This window comes from Ailuropoda melanoleuca, chromosome 15 (assembly GCF_002007445.2).
Source record: "Ailuropoda melanoleuca isolate Jingjing chromosome 15, ASM200744v2, whole genome shotgun sequence".
In the NCBI taxonomy this organism is placed as follows: domain Eukaryota; kingdom Metazoa; phylum Chordata; class Mammalia; order Carnivora; family Ursidae; genus Ailuropoda; species Ailuropoda melanoleuca.
The window spans coordinates 75,582,938-75,601,585 of record NC_048232.1 but is presented as its reverse complement, the minus strand read 5'-3'; the positions used below and the strand labels follow the sequence as shown (position 1 = coordinate 75,601,585).

General features: G+C 45.3%; 1 protein-coding gene across 2 annotated transcripts in view; it reads right to left on the bottom strand.

Annotated features, from left to right (window-relative positions):
• Window positions 1-835: 835 nt before the first annotated feature.
• Window positions 836-18,648, bottom strand: part of POLR3B (RNA polymerase III subunit B) — a 106,765-nt gene continuing 88,952 nt past the window's right edge. For both annotated transcript variants that reach the window (XM_002927641.4, XM_034643431.1), the window contains 5 exons: window positions 14,008-14,111; window positions 13,244-13,410; window positions 9,532-9,645; window positions 6,474-6,647; window positions 836-1,643 (listed from right to left, as the gene is read on the bottom strand). In XM_002927641.4, the coding sequence (XP_002927687.1) occupies window positions 1,514-1,643; window positions 6,474-6,647; window positions 9,532-9,645; window positions 13,244-13,410; window positions 14,008-14,111 (689 nt within the window). In that variant the 3' untranslated portion in view covers window positions 836-1,513. The remainder of the gene's footprint in view (window positions 1,644-6,473; window positions 6,648-9,531; window positions 9,646-13,243; window positions 13,411-14,007; window positions 14,112-18,648) is intronic.

The window sequence follows — 18,648 nt, the reverse complement described above, 5'->3', positions numbered from 1 at the left end:
AAGGGGCAGAGGGAGAGGGAGAAAGAGAATCGTAAGCAGACTCCCCATTCAGCATGGAGCCCGACACAGGGCTTGATCCTATGACCCTGAGATCATGACCTGAGCCAAAACCAAGAGTCAGAGGCTCAACCAACGGAGTCACCCAGGCGCCCCAAAGCACCATCAATTTTAAGAACCAGAAAGGAAGGAACAACTGGCATAACCAAAGATCCAGCATTCAAACCCCTCTGCCTCTGTAATACCTATTGAGCCCCTGAATCGAACGGAGACATTCGTGGTGATGGCTGAGGAAGGCCTGTTCACCTGCAGTATGTCCCTCATTCTCTCTGCTTTTCCTGTTAAGTCTCTAGGACTTTTACACTCGAATTAGAGCTTCTTATTGTGAAGTAAACGAAGTGAGGTTGAGGCTGGGTTCCTAAGCCAATGACTAGCCTGGCTCCTGGAACATTCCTCTTTTGGAGAGTCCCAGTATAGGAGCTTGGTAAATAAAGGCTTTGAAAAAGTTCCTGGTACGTTTAACTTGGTTACACCTGGTTTCTACACCTTATTTGATACTGGAACTTGCTTCTTGTTGGTGTATAATACCTACTGATGTTCTGTGAAACACGTTCAATGTGACATGCTGGAAATGTAGTCTTGACCATTACTCAAACCTTTTCTGACTTATTTCATAGACAATCCTTAATACAAATAGTTCTCTGCCTTCAGGGGAGAACAATTAAGAACAAATTAGAAATAAAAGTGAAGAAGGTTGTCAGATTAAAAAGAAAATGCACAGCTAACATCTTGGCAGGAATGGAAGGGACAAAAAAAAAATCACAAAGCACCCACGGAATTATTTTCAGATGTTCAACAAATATTATTGCATCGTCTGACTGCGGAGGTTCAAAAGAGTAGCAATCAAGTCCGTAAGACAAGGGGACATCCTTGGTAAACTTATTAATAAGATGGTAGGAATTTATTCATTGTATTTCACAGTACCAGGTAAGAAAGCCGTCCCTTTATCCGCTGCTCTCAGCGTCCCACAGCTCTCTCCCTTCACACACTGCTCCTCTCAGCCACCTCGACAAAGGCCACGCCAACACTCAAAGACACTCTTCATACCCTTCAGGTGTCGTAAGAGTTTTTGAGTTTTGTTAGCTGGGAAGGCATCATGGGGAATTTAACCCCAAATATTCTTTTAAAGGAGGAAGGTCTTTCTCATGAGTAGATTTCAAGATACCAGAACATAAATAAAAGTTTATTTATCTTTCAGGTCATGTCCATTTGTGACTCGCATTCAGTCCAGGAACGAGAGAGGGCATCATGGTCTGCGTGGGTGGCATGTCTCGCACGGCCCGAGGCTCACGGATCAAGGCTGCATCGTCAGTCCACAGGACAAGAAAGCCTGTCTTCCTTTCTTGAGGGGGGACGTTCAAAGGAATTCTTCACAGGAGCAGGCGTGGTCCTCAATCCGCTTTCCATTGCCTTGGACCTGCCGGCAGTTCTCTTTAAATAATGGCCTGTCCCGCCCTTACTCATTGTATTTCGACAGTTTCAAGCGGGGGATGATGTTCATCGACTGCAGCTCCTGGAAGAGCAGCTTGCAGGCATACGGGATGCGGAGGGAGGACACGTGACAGGACGACTTGCAGTAATGGCACCTGAAACCCAAGTCGGCACGTGTTAGAGGGACAGTGGCTCAGAGACCAAGGCCTGCACGTGGATTCTACCATCCATCCGATCCATTCTATTCGTCAGGGTTCAGTCCCATTACCAAATAGGTACTTATATGCCCCCCACCACTCCACCCCATAAAATGCAGCATCCAAGGAGGCAAAACAAAAGCAAAACAACTATCACTCCTGTAGGTTTAAAAGCATGCAATTTTAATCGGTTACTACCATTTTCTAGATTTTTCTCTTTAAAATGCCAAATATCTACCATTTACTACTTGTTCTGAGTGAGGCCCAGAAATCTGAGCCATCTCCAAGTTACTCAGATTTAGACTTTTCAATGTTGAAAACTTTTAAAATCGATTCAATCTCTATGTATTGGATAGAAATCTATTATACTATACTCTTCATGGTAAGACGCTCAACAAGGACAACTTGATCTGTCACTGAGACACCTGAAGTGTGACAGGGAACACAGGACTTTCAGAGAGGATGTGGTGGCCACTCAAATGCTATTTATTTTTCCAGGGCTCTGCATGCTTGGCGGTTTCTAACTTGTAGGAGAAGCTAGTGCACTTACGACGTGCTCTCCCTGTACATATATTTTCACCGAATCCCTACAACAGCCCGTGCTCCTAACAATACGTCTGCTATCCCGCTAAGGATCTTCTTTCCTCTTCCTTCAGAGAGAGCCAGTGAACTAAACCTAGGTCTTAATCAACGGCTACAACCGATGAAGAGTCCCTGGGCAGAAAGCGAACTATCCTCTCAGCTTTCAGACCCAAATAAGAACTCACCCTACACCTCAAGAGTCTGGGGCAGCTGCGACTTGGGTGGAAAACAGGGTCCTCCTAGTCAATGGAGGAGTGACAAGTGCAAGAGGAAGACCACCCGAACCTAGAAGATTCTGCGCTGACTGGGAAGTGGAGGGGAAGGCCACTGGGGGGGGGCAGGAAGGCAGTACGTGTAACAACGTAAATGTGCGTAGTATCTGACTAATCTCAGAAGTGGCCAGGACGAGTGCAGGAGAACGTTCACACGGTTTATGATAGCACAAAGCAGGGGCCACCTGGAGATCCAGGAGGGAACCGGTTCTGTGACTGTAAGACATTTACACAGAAGAACGCTGTGCAGCCATTAAACGTGGTGATGTAGACCCAGATTTATTGAAATAAAAAGGTGTCTGGGACATACGGTGGAGTGAAAAAAGTTCTCTCAACAGCCTGGTTTCAAGAAGGTCCTCAGATGGGTTTCAGTAAATATATGAAGCTCCCAAAGTCATGTATAACAAGATTTTTCGGTGAGTATGTATTTGCATTTTGCTGCTATTATCAGAATCTCAAAGGGTTCATCGTTTAAAAAACAACCGGTGGGGGGGGGGGGGGGGGGGGTGGGTGTGTTACATAACTATTGGCAACAGAGATGTCTCAAAAAGAGTCACTAAAATGTGAATAGCAGTCACCTCTGGGTGATGAGAATTAATAAGATAATTTATATATATATATTTTTGTAACTTTGAATACTTTATAAAGTGCAGGGTCATTTTTGAAATCAGCAAAATCAAGCTTTTATTATTTTAGAAAAGAAAAGCACAAAGAATTTGAGAGAGGTGATGGGTGACACTTTAGATGTGAACCTCCTGAGAAGGGAAAGGGGAAAAAGACAAGCCAGGACCTGTGTGAGCAGCATGGTCCCCAAGGGGGCTGACTACAGGGACTGAGGACACACCGGGAGTTCCATCAACAGTCATATCAACACAGTGACGGACTTCTTTCTAAAAGACTGTACCTGAAGACCTCTTTAATGCATTATCATTTAAGAACTGTTTTTAGTGTGCTTGGTTGACCTAATTTATTCAAGAATCATATTCATGCTTTAATTAAATTGGAGAAATGGTTTTAATGGCAGTAACTTCTTGTTGATTCTGTCTATGTTACTCTGTGACTTCAATCCAAGCTTATTTAAAATTTCCATACATGCTGGTTCATAATCCAGAAAGCCCACTAACCTTCTCTATTATTAAACATTTCTCCACCACTTAAAATGTTCCACTGCATTATTCTACATACATACACGCATGCATAAAAATATATATACACGTATATACACATATATAAATTACAAGCTATTGAGTTACCTTACCCTGTGTTTGAACAATTTCAAAAGGAAGAAACATGACCCAACAACAAGAAAATAAACTGACTTTTTAGGGCAAAGGCATCAAAAGAAGGAGGCTGCCGCTTCACACGAGACACTGACTGTCCAGTAAAATGTCCTCGATGAGCTAATTAACTTAATAGGGACTTTCTTTTCCCTGTAGTGTTCCTTCCAGACCTCTCTTTTGTGACTTATGCCCTTCATGTCTTCTGCAGAACAACAGTCTTGCCGTAAACATCCCCATAGCAATGCCTTACTAATGTGCAAGTCACTGACAAAAGGCCAGTTTCAAGGTTCCGAACTGCTCTAATTACGCGTCCTCCATTGTGCTGTTCATTAAAGGGCGACTTCCTGCCACACACGCCCGCGCTCCCTCCCGCACGGCCCCGCACACACGCCCAGGTAATGATGAAAAATGACAGCATCATTATGCTCCTCTGCCACAGAGCTGCACGTGAGGAGGCTGCTAGACTTCCAGACTGGATTAGGATTTTTTTCTGTTGGCAACAAGGGTACAAGCAGGCCACTCAAAATCAGACACACAGTATATCCAGGTCTGTTTAATTACAGTAAAGACCCTTAAACCGTGTAACCTGATTTAGCCCTCTTTCAAAGGATTTCAAATACAACGCCCACGGAACACGCAAGCTTCCACATCAGGCTCTGCCATCACACGGTCTCTAAATGACACAGAAACAAAGCAGGAAAGAAGCTAAGAATTTCACAGGATAATACTGAGATCAATTACTGCTTTCCTTAGTTTCCCTGAATAGTCAGCGAAAGAGAGGGGAAGGTTTCCAAAGTACGCGAGTGAATCTGGTCTGCTTTCTCTCTTTTTCTCTCCCTTTTGGGTGGGGGGCATAGGAGAAAATGCTGGGAGGATAGAGAAGAAAAGGAAATCCATTTTGAAGTTTCATGATCCCTATTTTTAATAAAACGACTCTTCTGTACCGTCTTTTCAAAGTGAATGACTTACAAATCCTTGGGCCAAGTTTGAAGAGGTAAGCACAGTGGAACTGGTCCCAGGCACCTTCCTCTTACCCTTGCGTGGCTGTTGTGACACAGCCAGGACAATAAAAGGCAAATTCGATATGCATTTCAAAAGGTGAAGAGACATCTCAGAATTGAAACCCCCACCCCAGTGGCTGATATAAGAAAGAGCCGGGCTTATGCTTAGAATCACGTCACCCATCTCCGCAACCTTATGAAAGGAATGAGCTGCAAATGGCCACCTCTTGTGCTCGTTTTTAAACGAAATGATTTCTTCACAGGCAAGTCTCACCAACTCTTCTGCACTAAAACCCGTAAAATAATTGGCTCAAACGGTTTGTCACTTACCAAGCAAGGTATATACTCTATTCTAAGATGCCCACTCACTCTGACCCTTGATTTGCTTTATTCAACCAAGAAACTGGAGGCTTATAATGGCAGGAAGCCAGGAACCTCTCTGGAAGGAGGCTTTGAGGAGAGACTCAGTGGGGGAAAAGGTGGCCCAGGTAGCCCTCAACTCTGGCAAGGGTGGCTCATCTGGCCTAATTCTATCCTCCAGGGGACGGTGCCTCCCTGGGAAAGGGGCTCTGGGAGTGCACGTGAAGGGTGACCAGGGAGTTCAGGCTGTTTCCTGTCCCTGCAGCACCCACGTTAGACCTCGTCTCTGATAGAAAATATGTGAAGACAGGCCAGCTACAGGCCCTCCTGCTTCCAGGGCAAGTCAGGACCCTGGAATGTGACTAACCTCGAACAGAGGAGACGTTCCTTGGTGGCAGAGTGGGACGCTGACCACCTACACAAACAAAACCAGCATGTAGCTTCATCCTTTAAGCTGGCCTTTGTGCACTGAACTCTGCACAGACATTATCAGCTGTGTGATTTACAGAAGTTACCTACTTGCAATCCTCCATACGCAGGGTCAGTGTCATCCAGCAATTATTTTTTACTAAGCCTCTACCAGGTCCCACACTGGAGAAGCAGGGGGTAAACAAGACAGAATGTAGTTGGAATGAACTAGAAGAGACGATCCCTGTGAGCAGCCATTCATCTATCTTCTTATTCACCACTATATTCTGGGTCCTAGAACAGTGTCTGGCACTTAGCAGATTCTCATGAATTGTTTGTTGAGTGAATGACTGAGACAGACCTCATCTCTGCCATGATGGAACTCACAGTAAGTGTAAAGCAGCTTGCTATGCAGACAGAGTACAGACAAGGGGTCAGGGTACCAGCGTACCAGTGTACCAGGTCCTGGTCCCGGCTCTCTCACCAACTTGCTATATGACATGGGGCAACATACCAGGCTCTTTGGGTTTGAGGCTAAATAAGGGCATTCAACACAATGTTCTCTAAAAAGTTTCTAGTTACAAAATGCTATACTTCTCATACCTAACAAGGAATCTGCTAGGCATTTTTACAGATGAATACTGATATAAATCAAGATAATATTAAAAAGAAGACAAAGTCCATGCTCCTTGGGTATTTAAACTCTAGTGGTGTAGAAAACAGAACATTAGGTAGGCAAACTAAACAGGTACATATAAAACTCCCAATTCTAGGAATGCATGGACAGGAAGGTTGGAGAGCATGTGGGTATGATCCAGGGTCACTTCTTGAACTGTGATTTAAGAGGCAAGGTGTGTGTATGAGAGACATATGGTATCCACTTACCAGCCAGAATACCCCAGAAGTCCACACTGCCCACAGACATCAACCTCAAAGGCATCACTTGAAATCATTAGTCTCTCTAGTAAAAGCATACTGGCTCCATAACCGATTAAACAGTCACGTTCCATTTCTCCAAGACGCAAACCGCCATCACGAGATCGACCTTCAGTGGGCTGTCTTTGAAACAAATCAGATAAATGTGTCATGATTAGATTAAACCAACAAAGGGGCAGCATCGCGTACTGTCTAAGAGCACAGGGCTTCAGAGCGGGGCTCACCTGGATCCAAATCAGTTACTGGACAGGGACCTGAAGCCGGCTGCCCCGCCTGCCCCTCAGCTGCACGTGCAAAATGTAAAATTTAAGGTTCCCCAAGAGCCTTAAATGAGCGGAGATGTAATACTAGTGGTTGCTATTGTTATTAAGTTGTAATAATAATTAAATAATATCATCTGATGTAATAACGAATCAATACAGAATCATATAAAATAGCAGTGCTAGCATTACTACTACCACCACGGTATCATTATTATTAGGAAAGTACAGCCCTCAAGTCAGGGAAGAATGGCTTTTGACTATTTTCAGAGATGTTTTAGTTCTGTTGTTTAACACTGAACAACTAAGCAGAACAGAGAGTGGAAGAAACCTGGGTCCCCCAGTGGTTATTGTCGGGGCTCCGTGTTACTAAGAAGCAAACATGGAAAGAAGCAAAAGGATTTTTATAAAATTTGGAACAGATCAGGAACCATCTGGAAGGACAGAGTGCCTGAGCCAGAAGGGAGGGTCCTCGGAGACCCGGAAAGTTGTGTGTGTCCCCCCTCCAGGTCCGTCCTTCCTGTATGACGATGCTCCATTCCTCCTCAGAGGGGACACTTAAGCTGGGATCTTTGAGTCCCCTGAATGGACTCCCTGCGGCTTATGTGTGTGCCGTGCTCGGGGATACTTGAAAAGGGTAAGAATCCGGGACTCAGAGATGCAGGTACAATCAGGGGATACTGAAACAGCACAGGAAACCCCACCCAGGTATGAAGAGACAAACTACTGAAAAAAGAAGAGAGAAGAACGAATGCGAGCTCCCTGGCTGGCTGATTTTGGAGCGACACTCCTTGTGCAAGGAGTGGACCACGAAGCTCATGCTCGCTTTACTCCAGAGCATCTTTTATTCTTTATTGTTGCTGCCAACTTTCCAAAGAGTTAAAACGGTAAACAAGCACACGCCAACCCGTGCTGAACTTTTACCTTTTCTTGTTGCTAAAAGTTATACTGGGAACACGACTGAAGTTGGAGATTATTTGTTCAAAGACAATCTACATATGAAAAACTGAACAAATAGTCGAGACGAACACACTGTAGTGGAAACTTGGTAACTGAGCACAACATCTGTCTTTATCTGCTGATGGAACCCCTGCGGTAGAAGGAATCGATCGGCGGCCACTGGACAAGTGAAGGTGGCCAGATCACATGTGGGCAGAACCCAAAACTTGGATTTAAACCAACTGAGATAACGGACTATGGACAAATGCACTCCCGCAGTCTTCCCACGGAATGCACAAAAGTAATAACTTTTTTTATACAACAAAGTTCAAAATAGGAATGAACTGTTTTGACACTTGTTCCTCTGGAATAGTTTTTGGATGTTCTAACTGAGACAGAAGTTCTGGAGGGGACAGCGCTCAGGGGAGAGATTACACGTAACCCAAGTAGGGTCTCACAGCTGGGCTCGCTGGTGCCTCGAGAATCTTGACTTCTCCTTCCTCTTCTGCAATTTGGAGCACACGTATGTCTATCGTTCCAACAGGCACGTGCATCTGCTCAGTTTTAATTGGTCATGGGACCGAATCATCCCCACCTCTCCCTTGGTTTAAAAAAGTTAACTCAGACACTCGCTTCTCCAACCCCCTCCCTCCCCCTGCACTGGAACATCCGAGCCCAGATCAGCAGAAGCAGGCAGGCAACTGGCTATTTCTGGAGTGTCCCCCACGGATCAGCACTATACACGTTCTACACTCGAACATCAGACATTCCCAGCATGCTGTGAGGTGGGCATCACTGTGGCCACTTCATGTCTAAGAAAAAGCAAAGCTGCGAGTAGCTGAGTGATCTGTCCAAGGCTCAGGGTAAAGCTACAAGGTGGAGGTGAGTTCACATCCACGTCTACCTGGCTTCAAGGCCCGTGCTCCCTCTCCTGGCCCACGGTTCCTCAACTCGGCAGGAAACCCCTAAGGAGCTGGGGAATTCTCTGTGGTGGGTGCTGCCCGGGGCCCTGGAGGGTCTCCGGCAGCATACCTGGCCTCTACCCACCAGATGCCAGTAGCTCCCTCCCCACATCCCCAACTGCGACACCCTAAGACGTCTTTGGACATTGTCAAATGTCCCCTGGGAGGCAAAAGTGCTAGGGCTTGAGAGCTACTGCCCTGAACTATGCTTCTCCGACTGGAGAACACAGGACTAAGAACACGTGAAACTTAGCATTTGTCATTCCCTTTCCAACAATGATACCCACGCATTCATCAACATGCAGACACTGTGCTTGGAGCTGAGAATACACCGGCGAACAGGGCCCGTGTGGACCTCCCGGAGCTTATTCAAACGAGCATGCGAGTACAGGCGCCTTCTGCTCCAGTAACAGGAGGTTTAAAAAACGACAGCTGTGGCTTGGGCTCCCAAATAACGTACGTATGTGTCTTCTGTGTGTGCATGGGAGCACGCTGGTGTATCCACGTATGTGCATGTGGTGGGTATGTAAGTGTGTCTACATTCTTACACATGAAGGTTTCTGAATAAGACCATATTTGCAAACGGGTACACAGTCAAGGGCCATGGTAGGCGACTACTGGCAAGACCTGGGATGGGTCGCTCCTGTGCCTCTGGGATGATTTTTAATTGGTTGCTATTGTTTCCTGCTAACCAAACATACAGGATTTCTGTTGATGCCTAGCACTCCAAATTTTGACCTCTCGGGGAAACAGAAACTTTGCTGAGTCTGCCTGTTGCTGTATCTGGGGAGTGCAAGGTAGGCTCGACCGCATCAGAAATTCTTTCTGTAAATGCTCCCCTCTTACCTGGTCAGGACAGCTCGTGGTCCCCGGGCCCGGGCGTGCATCTTGTCCAGCACCATGTGCTTCAGTTTCTGATAGTACACCGGGCCAAAATAGATGTATGCTTCCAAGGGCTCGCTGGAAGAAAGGTCAGAGTTTTGGACTAAGAACCAGGTTTGGGCTAACAAGAGAGCCTCAGGACCCCTCACTGGCAGGGCCTTGTTTGCTTGTTTCAGAAGGGGCTGATGAATAAGTGAGAGAGGAGGATTTTCAGTCTGCGCTGAGTGAAAAGGCAAGATCTGAAAATATAAAAACACCACCGACACGTTAGAAGACACACTGTTTACTTAAGAAATGAAAACATAAACGGGTGGTGAGAACGTAAGTACAGAACGGTCCGTCCTTCACTGCTCCTGCCCTAGTCAGGCTGCCACCCTTTCTTGCCTGGACTCCTGCAGACGCTAGTCTGGCTGCTCTCCCTGCTTCCGCTTCTAGCCCTCAACAATCTGTTTTCACAGGACAAATCAGAGCGATTCCTTCTCAAATGTAAATCGCAGATGATTCTTCTGTTCTAAATTCCCAGTTGCTTTCTACCACATTCAGAATCTGTGTCATCCAAATTTTGTATCACAGCCATACGTCTCACAATAGTCTGGTTCTTGCCCACCTCCGACTCACGTCCTGTTCCCTTTCCCCACTGCTCATTCTACTCCAGTAACACCAGCCTCTTCGTAGCTCCTCTAATGTAGCAAGTCTGCCTCAGGGCCTTTGCACTTCTTGTTTCTAAGACATTCTTCCACCAGGTATTCACACGGCTGTCGAACATTTCACCTCCTGAGAGACCTCCCTTTCCCTCATCACCTTATCTAGAGGAGTCCTCCTCTCACCCCACCATCACCGAGCCCCCACTCTCTCTCAACTCTTACCTAGGTTTTATTTTCTTTAGAGCACTTGCCACCACTTGATATTAAAATACACAATCACTATTTCCCTGATTACTGCCCGTCTTCCCACCAGAAGCAAACTCCTCGGGATAAGCACTCTGCCGCCTCTGTCACTGTGGCTCTGGCACTGGTGACCCTGCCTGGCACATGACTGGGGCTCTGCAAAGGTTTGTTAAACCATCGCTGACTCAATGAATCCTTAGAAAAACTGTAGTAAGACTTGTAAAAGACAGTGAACATTTCAGTGCTTTGACAGAAAAAACTTTCTCCTTTAGTTTGGAGCAATAGCAGGCAGGGGATTAATGCCTCTAAAAAATTTTTCCTGCCCTGGAACTTCCTCAAAAGTAAGGGAGAATCTGCCATGTGCCATTTAATCTATACCCCATCCAGGGAGGGAGACACTGTCCTAATTTTTTAAGAGGAAGGAATAGGTACAGAGGGTCTGAGAGGTTAATCAGAGCTGGTGAGCGGTGCAGGGAATCCTGGGCCCTCCCTGCCACGATGGCCTGGCTCACACGCAGTCCTTGTGGACCATGGCATGAAGCAGAAGTGGAAGGAGCAAAGGCGGCGAGCAACACGGCAGGGGTACACGGAAGCACTCGGCCCCTGCTTGCCTGCCTTATCTTCTACCACCACCCACACAGGCGCTTGCAGCCTTCAAGCCACTGTGCCGGCTTAAGGACAGCCAGATTCGGGAAAGACACAGAGTGGAGTGCAAGGCACAATCGACAGTGTGTCGGGCAACACGGCTCTTGTCCCACCTCTGTCACACAGTCATTACTTGACCTCTTTATCCCAGTTTTCCTAGATGTACAACAAGGGGGTCAGACCAAGGTTCTTTCCAGCTCTGATCATCGAGGATTCCAATCCTTCTCAGTATGGCTGCTCATGGTAGAGCCTAGGCAACTCTGCCACCTAATGCCATTCCATCATCCACTGAAGAGAGCCGCGTGCAATTTCCCCTCCTAGTTATACTCAAGAATCTGGCAAGGGGTGAAGCTGGTGGGTGAATGTGCTTGCAAGCCCTCTGGGGAACTTTCAGCTGACAAGTTCAACTTGTGTTTCTCAAACTCTGCCACTGAGATAACTGGCAAAGACATGAAAACACTAGCTGGGGCATAGGGGAAGGTGGTGTAGACAGGAACTAAAGCTATCTACGGGAAGCAGAGCATTAATAACCCATTCAAATCTTTCAGTGAAATCATGTTCAGAAAGCCAACCAAATTCATTCATTGGTTCTGCACATTTTCTGGTCAACTTCTGCATTATTTCTGGATGAGGAGCAAAAACCGAGACCATCAGTTTCACCACGACAACCGCAATTTTTGAAGTGGACCTCAGTTACTTCAGGGAATCGCTTTTGAATTGGACTATTACTCTTTTCCTGTAATGTGATTTTCTAGAACATCTCAGGCATGATATACCTAAGGAAATCTACGTTATCATAGTTTGTACAGATCATTTTAGAAGCACTCAATATTTTTAACAGACACCAATTCTGACCATTTAAATCCCATCGGGATAGTCTGTGTGCAGCACCAAATCAAGCCCTGGGTCCTTACACACAAGTCCACGCCCAGCACCGCTTCAGTATAAGCGAAGCCTCAGAAACAGCAGAAACACCACGTCCCACCCAGACTTTTATCTGGCACAAAATACAATGTGTGTCTTAACTTAAGCAACTGATTTGATCCTTTAAAACCATGTGTGAATCAAGTTTCCAAAGCCTGTCATCTACGAGAATTTCAGGGATCTCTGCTTCTGCCAGGTTCACAGGAGGAGCCAGCACTGTCTGTGAGAACGTTCTTTCCTTCTGCAGTCTCACCTCAGGTGAACTGAGGTCTGTCCCTGGGAAGGTGTCAAACCCAGCCCCACCTCTCCATCAAACGGTCTTCAAATGGTCTACTCTTCTCACCCTTCCCATCTCCGCTGAAACATACCCACCTCACAGAGGCGTCCTAACCCACTCTCTGCCTTCGTTTCCATGAGAGCTGTTTGTACTGATTTGTTCCCATTCCTTTACTGAATCAGTATTTATGGAGCGCCTGCTGTGTGCAGACACTGGAAATAAAACAGTCAACAAAACAGACAAGTACTGCTCTCACGGAGGAGACAGATAACAGTATTAGATAGTATTATTACATGGGGTATTTGATAAGGATGAATGCTACAGAGAAAAATAAGGTAGGAAATGGGCAATACAGAGTTGTAGTTTCAAATTAAGGAGTCAGGGTAGGCCCTGCTGAGAAGTTACTTTTTGTCTCATTTTTTAGTAAGTCTAGTAACAAACCTCATTGGTCAGCTGCACAGCTCAGGGACCCTGTCTATTTTGTTTGCCGTTACATACTTAGTGAATGAACACGCAAACGTCAGGCCTCAGGCTGTCAGAGCATGAATTATCTGATATCCATTCTCTTAAACAGAGAAAGTTCAGTGGTTATGGGATTTTGCATTATATACGATTAAAGTTGTATAGAAATCCTATTTTGGCAAATCGACTTTTCTCCTTTTTAAATGATACACTCACCAGTAAAACACCACTTCTTAATTCATCAGTTTTGTGAGTTTGCATTTCCTTCCCCCCCGGTTTTACTGAGATGTAACTGACATACAACTGTGAGCAGGTGTCGACTTGACTCACTTACGTACAGCAACATGGTTATCGCCGTGGCAGCACCAGCCAACACCCCCAAAGTTAGATTTTGTGTCCACCTTCTTACAGGAGAAAAGCTCATCTTAAGGTATGCCTTAAAATCATACTTTTTCTTTAAAATGTCTACCAACGTACTTACCCTGTGATGCCAGATGTAACATAGTCTTTCCCCAGGTAGTTATAACCATGGCGAACGAGGTCTTCACACACATCCTTCACTTTGCTGCCTCCAAACGCAGTGCCGTAGTGGAATCTGCCATCCAACACGCCGGCCTTGCCGGCCAGCAGCTCAATCAGCTTCCCCACCTGTGGGATGGAACCACCCAAGTGAGCCCCTTCTCGTGGTCCAGGAAGTCTGTTTACTTAGCCACAGGCTACTCCCCCCAAAGACTGACATTACTACTCTTAATAAGAGTGATACATTAATAGCAGCAAATATTTATTGCTCTCTTACTGTGTGGCCCTTGGAAAAGCTTGACACGTGGGATCCACGTTCATGCCCCCAAAGCCCCATGGGACAGGCACTATTATTCCCCATGCTGTGTCCCTGAGGGAACTCAAGCACAGACCAGTTGAGCAGCTTTCCCCAGTCATACAGCTGTTAAGCCGTGCAGCAAGGGTGCCAAACGAGAACCATGGGAAGGGAGAAACATGGGGGTCAATAAAAGAGATTCAATTTGCTGAGGGTACGTTCCTCCCTCAGGAGACTGCTCTCAAAGGGAAGGGCAGACCCTCTCTGCACTCCCTCTGTACAGAACAGTAACCTTGCACGTCAGGGGCAGGAACCTATTCGTGTGGCAAGAGGGTCAAAGGGCCCTTTCTAAAAATAAGTTTCAGGGTCCCATGGCCAACACTGCCCGCTTTCTTCCTTACAAGCAGTACCTCTGAAAAACGTGTACTGACCGTCATTCGCGATGGGAAGCCGTGCGGGTTCATGATGATGTCGGGACAGATGCCAGAATCACAAAATGGCATGTCTTCCTGAGGGACGATCAAGCCACAAACACCTGAGGGAGAGAAGACCTCACACCGTGTACAGCATGTCGGCAGAAAGGAAGACTACAGGACTCAGTTGGAATCTGCCCCCTGCTCTCTCTCTCTCTCTCTCCATGGTCTCTACCAATGGTAATAACAAAAGCAATTTCCAACAATCCTGCTAGAGAAACCATCTGAAAACGGCTGTCCTTGCAGAGACCCACAGCAGCCTGCGGACCAGGCTGCTGGCATGATGCACGACGGTGCCGTCAGGCTGCTCGCCTAACCTCTCCTGCCACGGAGACCCACGAGCAGCGCCTTCGCTGGGCCTCGGCCCCACCATGGGCCCTGAAGCTTCCAGTCCGCGGCAGTTTTGCTCTTCGCCAGGGCTCGGACTCCTCTATCAATCAAACACAGAACCACCTGAATGACAGGTGTGTTTTCATTGTGGTTTCAAACAAGTGTGACGACAACTCTTCGTGTGTGGCTGGTGTGCTAACAGGGCGACCAGAGCACTGGCTGCCTGGCCAGCTTTTGCCAGGGCTTCCCTGGCTGAGCGTAAACTGCCCTATGGAATTCTAATTCTCATAGCTGACGGCACGTTAGAAAAGTGATCTTTGAGTGAAGTTGTAAAATTGAACAAGAAAATTAAATGCCAAATTATTCTTGGGAAAAAAAGATTAGAATTAGAAGCAGAAGTCTAAGAATGGAAACTGAACAAAACAAAAACCTACCAGCTCTAGGGACGCTACTGTCTCTTAAATTAACTGTATTTTCTAACTCTTCATATTACTCCAACCTGTAGGGGATTTTGTTGCTTAAATTGGTTTTAATTCCTCTGATTTCTTTTTCTTGGTAGGAGGGATGGGGCATAATTTAGACTGTTAACCCCAATGTACATAATTTAAAATTGGAAAACTAATGTACAGTGGCATTGGACAAAGAAATAACATCCTTTTCTATCTACAAAGACAAAATTCTTTTTCCCTTGAATATAAAGTTATCAACCGTCTGTATCTACTGAGAAGAAACTGCTCTCCCAGAAATGTTTCATTCCTCAGCTTGATTTCTACATAATCACTCAAATTATTTTAAAATAAAATTTTTGTGATGTGTTATAATCGCCAAGAGCTACAGTCTAAAGAAAAAGAAAGCCCCTTGCTTATTTCAGTATTGGTTATTAACACTCTGATTTCCAGTGGCTGCCAATGATATGGTAATTAGGTCTGTGGTGTTGAATTCTAGAGCACGTAGGTACTTTAACTGGCTTTTTGGTTGAAATTGTACTGTTTATTATGAAGAACGTATGCTTTCCTACATGAAGCACAGAAACTCAGTTCAGTTTATTTCAAATTCAACTACAATGTCTTAGAATTTAAATCAAGCTGAGTGTGTGACCCTTTCTTTCTTCCCTCCCAAAATCCATCTTGTCCACACTGAAATTATCTGACAAACACTCGGGCTACTGGGAAATCGTCTCTGAAAGAGATCAAATTGTAAATCTAGGTGCACCGACAACAACATTGTGTAGCAGTGAACAAAATGTTAAAAATGGCAATTCCTGCAGAGGCCGGTCCTGGGACGTGTTCTGGACAGAATGTCACTTTGGCTGGGGAGAAGGTGGAGGGTTTGGCTAGATCCCTTAAAAACAAAACCAAAGGAAGACCTCGGCACCCTTCAGCAGCGGTTCACAGGGGGAAGCTGGCGTCTGCCCTCCAACTCGAGAAGGTGGGAGTGAGAAGCAGGGGGTACGGAAGCTGGGGGGGTGGCAGGGAACACTGCCATGGGGGGAGGGGAAGGAGAGAGGGGATTTGCATCTTGTATTTTTAGTTTTCGTTGACACATTTAATCAGGCCAACTTCACTTTGCTATTAAAATGAAAGCAAGGCTCCTTCCCCTGAAATCTGAATCTCTAATAACTTTGCTTGAAATCTGATTAAAATTGTAGTGTGGTTTCCTTTTTGGGAAGTAATTCTACCGGCCCCTTTTTGACACTGCATTTAAAAATACAGACGAGTAACTTTGGGAATTTTTCATTCCATTATAGGAACTGCTTTGGCCACATCCGAACCAAGGGCACCTGTAAGCCAAAAATTAAATCTTAGCTAACTTAAAATTACTTTAGGCTCTGAAAACCCTTTTATATGCCAAGATGGTTCCCATAGCAGACAGCCCTGTGTTGTTTGTTTTGTGTGAAAGTGAATGATAAAAGATCCATGAAATCGACACAGAAAGCCAGAACAGCAGAAAGAACGGAGGGCTCTCCATCACTGGGGCTTCTACCCTCTGCTGACTCGCGGAACAATGGGAGCTACACATCCAACTGCAGATCTAACACAGCTGTGCATTTCATTAGATGAAGAGCACTGGTGACACAAGTAAATAATTAACTTATTCTGCTCCGCTGGCTGTGCTTATGAGACCAGTCATAGCTGACAGATTCTAATACACGTTAACACAAAGAAGCCATAATGAGCTTAGAAGTTAAAACAAAATATTTAGACAGAATTTGATGATCTTGAATCTCAAATGAGACAGATGATTTTTAAAAGTCTGTATTTTACGGAATTCATCGGGGTGGGGGGGGGGAGACGAGAGCTCTTGGTCCTTGGACCAGACTTTTCTTTTTTAAAAAGGTATTTCTTGGTTTCAGAATCACTCAAGTCCTTCATCAAAGTAAAGGAAGGTTTCTTTTCTTATTTTCACATGAAAAATTAAAACTGTTTTCTCTAAGGATGGAGGCGTAAAAGCTCTCCCAAGATTTAGAACTCTCAAAAGTTATGGTCACTTTCCCTTAATGCTGGTTTAAAAATGTAAATGATATGCAGTCCGCTCCAGTGTGTTAACACTCCCCTGGATCCTTGAAAAGAGGATGGACTACAAATAAACCATATCTAATGGAAGCTGTTATTGAAACAATTACCGATTCATACCTTAAATGCTTACACAGCATTTCAGATTTTAAAATAAAATTTCATCCCCTGGCTCATGCTGGTGTCTCAACCCCATTGTTTATAGCACAACCTCCTGGCAGCAAAATGCAAATACACCAGTTGAACAGGCCCCAGAACATGTCACAGACTCACAGGGGCCAACCAGGAATTAGACCTCAGGCTACACTACAGACCTTTTAAGAAATGAAAATAGGTAATAAGGAGAAACCAGAACACGGAACGAGCAGAATGGTTCCACAGATACCCAACAGATAATATATTATCCCATTAACATCAATATTAATTTCAAACTGTAAAGGTGAAGAATTTAGGGGGTCTAAAGCCACAAGTCTGACCGCCAAGCCACACAGGAAAGGCACATCTGGGGACCCACTGTCACAGTTCTCTCTGTGTCACACTCTAGACACTGGAGCATCTTACGCCAATTTGTTATTTCTATTTCCGTGGCCTCAAGGAACAACATATAAATCATTTTAAGAATAGGTTTCCCCAGTGAAAGTTCAGTTATTCTAATGAATCATTCTTAGAAAGTCTTTCTGATTATAAACAGCAAATGACTTGTTCACAAGTCTTTTGGCTTTTTTTTTTTTTAACTAGTTTTAGTGTAATGGACCTATCTTAATTCAAATAGAAAAAATTAAAAGAAGGTTAAAAAAAAAGGGAAAACGAAAGCATTCTAGTACCATGTCAAGACAGGAAAAGCAGTAGCAACTGGCAGAAGAAAACTGTACTGAAATCTTTAATTCAAGAGCTGCCTTTGATGGGACCTCAGTGTACTGAGCACCGACTAGCAAAGGGTTTTCTATTTTGTCAATAGCCGGTCTCATCTGAGTATCCCGCTCTGCTTCACTTTTTAATTGCTGTAATTTTTACTTAGCAAGTCTACCCTCTCTGTATAACCACTGCTGGATTAAGTGTAGCGCTCTGAGGCCGATCTGTGCTGGGTCTCTTCGTTTTCTGGGTGAGGAGAGAGAGTCCATTCCTTCAGTTACCAAGCACCTGCCGTGGGACAAGAACTGCCCTGCAGGTGGGGCAGGGAAAGCCTCCGGACCCAACTCCACTTGACAGGTGTCCTGTGCTGATTAAAATGACTGAATACCGAAAACGAAAACACTGATACAATTCAGCGTGCCACCTTCGAATGCTCTAAATGACAGAGCAGATTGGGCAGTGAGTTCTGCTGAAATACTACTAATGGGGGCTAAATGATCTTCTGCAGGTACTTACCCCTGACACAAGGCTATTTATCCTGCTCAGTGAACAGTCTCTACACTAACGAAGGGTGAAATGCTGCTGTGATTTTTCTCTATCGGTCACAGTGGAAGAAAAGTGTTGGTGTTTAGTGAAGGAGTGACCACTTGGCCATGCTGGGTGTTAATGAGGTTCACGGGTTGGGGGGGTTCCCTCTGCAAAGGGCTCATCACCCACCTGGACTCTCAGATCTAACTAAGGCAGGCCATCAAGGAATCAGGTGACCTTAATCGGACTCTGCTGTTCAAGTGATATTCTGCAACTCTGGGGGGGAAAGCACCCCTTTCTGGTGAGCCTTAGTTGTTTGGTCTTTGTAATGGGAATAATTAGCACCTATCTCATGAGGCAATTGTGTTAGAAGAAC